The sequence below is a fragment of the Salmo trutta genome, chromosome 40 (genome assembly GCF_901001165.1).
Source record: "Salmo trutta chromosome 40, fSalTru1.1, whole genome shotgun sequence".
NCBI classification, from domain to species: Eukaryota; Metazoa; Chordata; class Actinopteri; order Salmoniformes; family Salmonidae; genus Salmo; species Salmo trutta.
This window is the reverse complement of record NC_042996.1, coordinates 1,469,503-1,474,301: the sequence shown is the minus strand read 5'-3', so window position 1 is coordinate 1,474,301 and position 4,799 is coordinate 1,469,503. Positions and strand designations below refer to the sequence as shown.

Here is a 4,799-nt window from a genome sequence, read left to right as displayed (position 1 = left end):
TAAATTTACATTATTTCACCTCCATGGCCTATTTATTGCCTTACCTCCTTACTCTTCTACATTTGCACACACTGTATATAGATTTTTCTATTGTGTTATTGACTGTACGTTTGTTTATGTGTAACTCTGTGTTGTTGTTTTTGTCGCACTGCTTTGCTTTATCTTGGCCAGGTTGCAGTTGTAAATGAGAACTTGTTCTCAACTGGCCTACCTGGTTAAATAAAGGTGAAATATTGTTTTTCTTTTTTTAAAGCTGGTTTTAAAGCTGGACCTTATATAGACAGGTGTGGGCCTTTCCAAATTATGTCCCATCAATTGAGGATCTGAATACTTACGTAAATAAGGAATTTCTGTTTTTTATTTGTAATAAATTTGCGAAAAAGTCTAAAAACCTGTTTTTGCTTTGTCATTGTGGGGTATTGTGTGAAAATCGATGAGGGGAAAAAAAACAAATCAATCCATTTTAGAATAAGGCTGTAACGTAACAAAATTTGGAAAAAGTAATGGGGAAAGTAATCAAAACTGGATGGTGTTCGGAGATAGATGAGAGGGGTTGAGTGGAGCTGAAGGATGGGACAAAAAAACGAACAAAAGATAAATATTGTAAAATATACTTTGTCCTTTAAATGTATGTAGTATGTATAAGCTGGAAGTAGAAGCCCATTTGTTGATATCCATTTGTTTACTCCAATTAGGAGAGCGATGGAAGGGTTAGTGTAAAATATACATATATATTTTTACAAAACAATATGTGGGGGATTGGAAATTATGCAGTCAATTACATTGATGGAAGCCACGATATATCTGCAATTTTAAAGCTAATCTACCCACTAAATAAAAAAAATAAAAACATCTATTATGTCCCTCCCACTTCTAAAACTAAAGTTGCGCCCCTGACTCTTATCCTTCATGTACATGCTTTGTGAAGTGCTTTGCACAAACATTTAAAGAAATAAATAATATCAGGAAGATATAATCAAATCTAAACTCATAATCGACTCATGAGGGAATGTGAAGACACTGTACGGTAGAATAAAGCTACGGTTTGGGAAGAAAACAACAACTAAATGGCCTCGTTTTGGTAAATGGATGAGGGATGGGGCAAGAGAAATATAGCCACTCTCAAATTCATAGATGGAGCTATAGATTTAAGGACAGACAGATGAGAACAAAATTATTATTCTTAAACATGTTTTATAAAGCTATTCATTGTTGTTTACAATAGTATTGTTGACAAACAATTTAGTGAAAGCTTACATGTTTTATTCTGTTGTATTAAGCTCATGAGGCATTTACAAGTATTTCAAAAATCAATGGCTATATAAAAATTAGGAAAGTTCAACAATGAAACAAAACCCAGCTTTAAACAGGCTCATTCGCCCAACATCAGTGCCCGACCTCACTAATGCTGTTGTGGCTGAACATCTAGTGGAAAGCCTTCCCAGGAGAGTGGAGGCTGTTATAGCAGCAAAGGGGGGGCCAACTCTATATTAATGTCAATGATTTTGGAATGAGATGTACTTTTGGTCATGTAGTGTACGTTTTTAAAGAAAATAACAAATAAAATAAAAAATTACTTCAGTTACAAAATTTAAAATACATTTGTCCTCCAATGAGGGGGGATGGTAGGGGTATAAAATGTGTTACATTCAGTCTGGTACAGTGTAAACATTATATGGGTTCTCCTTTAACACTTAGCAACCTTATCAAACAGTTCTACAAATATGCCACCTGCCAAGTGCAGTAGGTGAGAGAAATAAGCTTTTTGTGTGTATGGAACATTTCTGGGATCTTTTATTTCAGCTCATAAAACATGGGACCAACACTTTACATGTTGCGTTTCATATTTTTGTTCAGTGTATAATATTATTGTGTGTGTGTGTGGGAGAGGGTGGGGTTATATCCTCCTCTTGTTAACGTTTCCTTGGAACAGGTTGTTTGTCAGATATAAATAGCTCATTAATAATTATTTCATGGGCGTTGAAAGCTGTTTGCAGGGCTATATAAGGGAAAAAGTCTGTGTTCAACCAAAGTACTACCAAACGTATACTGTAGATCTACAGAGACATCATGAGAGCCAATGCAGCCGTCCTATTGGTCCTCTGTCTCCTGACCCTCAGTCATGGTAAGTTACCATCATCTGAAAAATTATTTTACAGGCAGCTCTACATTAAACTTCAAATTGATCATCAAGTTGGCTCCATAATTTCATCATCCTTGTTGCTGCTGTACTCTACTCATGTGTCTTTGATCTGGTGACTCCACAGCATGGGACTGTCAGATTGTAGCAGATATCAAGAATCTGATGCAGATCGATGCAGGACTGGGGCAAGTGGTTGCAACGGACACAAGTCAAATCCCCTACTACCTCGTAGGTGATAAATGGATCCGCATGCCTGGTTCCCTGAGGCATATCACTGTAGGACCAGCAGGGATCTGGGGTGTCAGCAACGGAAACACCATGTTCAAGTATGTGGCCGGTAACTGGGTTCAATTTGCAAGTAAGTGGAGAAAATTACTCATTTATGAATCCAGAGGACACCTGCTTCTTAGCTTTCCTGATTACCATCAGGGTAAATTATACATGTTTAACATTACCCCATTGTAAGTCATTTGGCAGTACTCACAGATGCATACTCCTTGTTTGCTTTTCTGTCTCTGTCTTTGTGGTCTTCAGCCGGTGTAAAGCAGCTGGATGCTGGGGGGGACGAGTTTGTTGTGGGAGACAACATGGACGATGTTCCATGGTGTCTTTCAAGAAGTGCCTCACTTGGCTTCATGGGTGCTGACTCATCCCTTCGAGGGATAATGTTGCCAGGAGCTGTGAAGTATTTTAGTTGCGGACCCTTTGGGTGCTGGGCAGTCAACAAGAATGATGATATCTACTTAATGAGTGTAAGATCTGGGAAAGAGTGTGAGAGCTGGAGTAGAGTAGTAGAAGATGGAGTGTCAGTTATTTTAAAACTGTTTCATATTATAACTGTTGAAGTTGTCCTAAAACCCTGATTGAATCTGTTTGTTTCCAGCTGAATCAAGACTGCCAAAACAAGGGGTGGAGTCACATTGACGGCAAGCTTTCCATGATTGAGGTGGCAACTGATGGTAGTGTCTTTGGGGTCACCTCTGCAGGCCAAGTTTATACCAGGTAAGGTTGCTACTTAAATTTGTGTTTGGTTCCACCCTTTCACCCCTCAATATTATTAACTTGAAAATGACTTGTAATAATAACTTATAATAATAATGATATACCTTTATGAATAACTCTGGTCCTTACAGTACATGCTTTGTGAAACGCTTTACACAAAAATGAAAACAGATGTATAAATAAAATCTGGTAACTATAAATCAGATCTAAACTTATAAGACTTAAAGTTATGTGTAGACAGCGTACAGTAAAATTAGCAAAGGTTGGGTATCCTTTAAAGCTACAGTTTGGGATTTAAAAAAACTACGTGGCCATCCCACCACTTGTTTTGGTAAATAGATGCGGTATATAGCTAGAGAAATGTAACCACTCTCAAATTAATACATGGGGCTATGGATTCACTCAATATGGTTCCATGAGAAAAAAAAATTTTTTAACTACAATTTTTTTTTGAATAACATTGTTTAGAAACAATGGAAAAAAAGCTTACATTTTGGCTTCTGATGCAGTTGTGTTAAGCTCAAGAGTCATAAGTTATATTCTTAAAAAATCAATAGCTATATACAATTATTAAAGTCCAAAAATGTTTTATAAACTTTGAACGCAAACCCCACCCCTTTCTTCAACACAGAGACGGCATCACAGCCAGTAAACCGGAGGGCACTGGATGGAGCAATGTCCCAATGTACATGCCAATGAAGCACGTGACCTACGACCTGGGCCGTCTTTGGCTCATTTCCAATTCTGGCTTCACCATGGTGTGCAAACATTAGCCTCTCCTCTGCATCTGAAGGCTGTTCGGGATCTGACAAGTTCACTTGCTAACTCATTGATCTCTCTGTTTGGAACAATCTCAATTCTCAACATTAATTCACAAGAATCCTTCATTCTAAAACCCATTGCTCTAACTTTATTTTTCAGTACTTTATCTCTATCAATATTAAACACTGATCTTAATGATATAAAGAATTTATCAATTATGTTATAAAAGTGTATTCTTGATTAACACTTCAATAGAGCTTTGCCATGGATGCTATTTGATCGTAGTGTAAACTTGGGCACGGTCAAGATCCACATGGGTTTTGCTGTGCTTCAGAGGTCATCAATAGGATTGAATGGAGTCCTTGTCATTATCTCATTATATAATAATTTCCCACAAATAAAGCATTAATTTTGAAACTCATTTCAGTGTGTTTTAAATCATATTGAACAGGGGGATTTAAGGTAGCTCTGCAAAGATCCAGTTAAAGATCTGTTTTGTGAATCTTCTTACTCAGAAGGTTAAATATGACTAGAGTACTACAGTGCTACAGTGTGCAGGAACTGGTGAACCTTTAGGTCCCTGATACATAGTTTGATTGACGGGTGCCTTATTTATGTAGTGTCAGGTACATATTTGACAATACCTTTTATAGTGTGCTCTATTAAAGATGTGTAACTACCCACTAATCACTACACTACTCTTTGAGGGACATGTGTAGTTTATTATTAACAAATGACTTGTTGCCTAGAATGTAAACACATTGTGGAAACTCTTTGTAGACCATATTGCTCTGTAAATATATTGACTAATTCCCCCCAATAATGAACATGTACAGTGGGGGGAAAAAGTATTTGATCCCCTGCTGATTTTGTACGTTTGCCCACTGACAAA

General features: G+C 37.2%; 1 protein-coding gene across 1 annotated transcript; it reads left to right on the top strand.

Moving 5' to 3' along the window:
• Window positions 1–2,020: 2,020 nt before the first annotated feature.
• LOC115180050 (fish-egg lectin) lies at window positions 2,021–4,328 on the top strand. The gene is made up of 5 exons (XM_029741946.1): window positions 2,021–2,125; window positions 2,268–2,501; window positions 2,678–2,895; window positions 3,027–3,145; window positions 3,777–4,328. Exons 1-5 carry the CDS (start codon window positions 2,071–2,073, stop codon window positions 3,916–3,918), a joined length of 768 nt encoding a protein of 255 aa, XP_029597806.1. The 5' UTR covers window positions 2,021–2,070; the 3' UTR covers window positions 3,919–4,328.
• The last annotated feature ends 471 nt before the right edge of the window (window positions 4,329–4,799 follow it).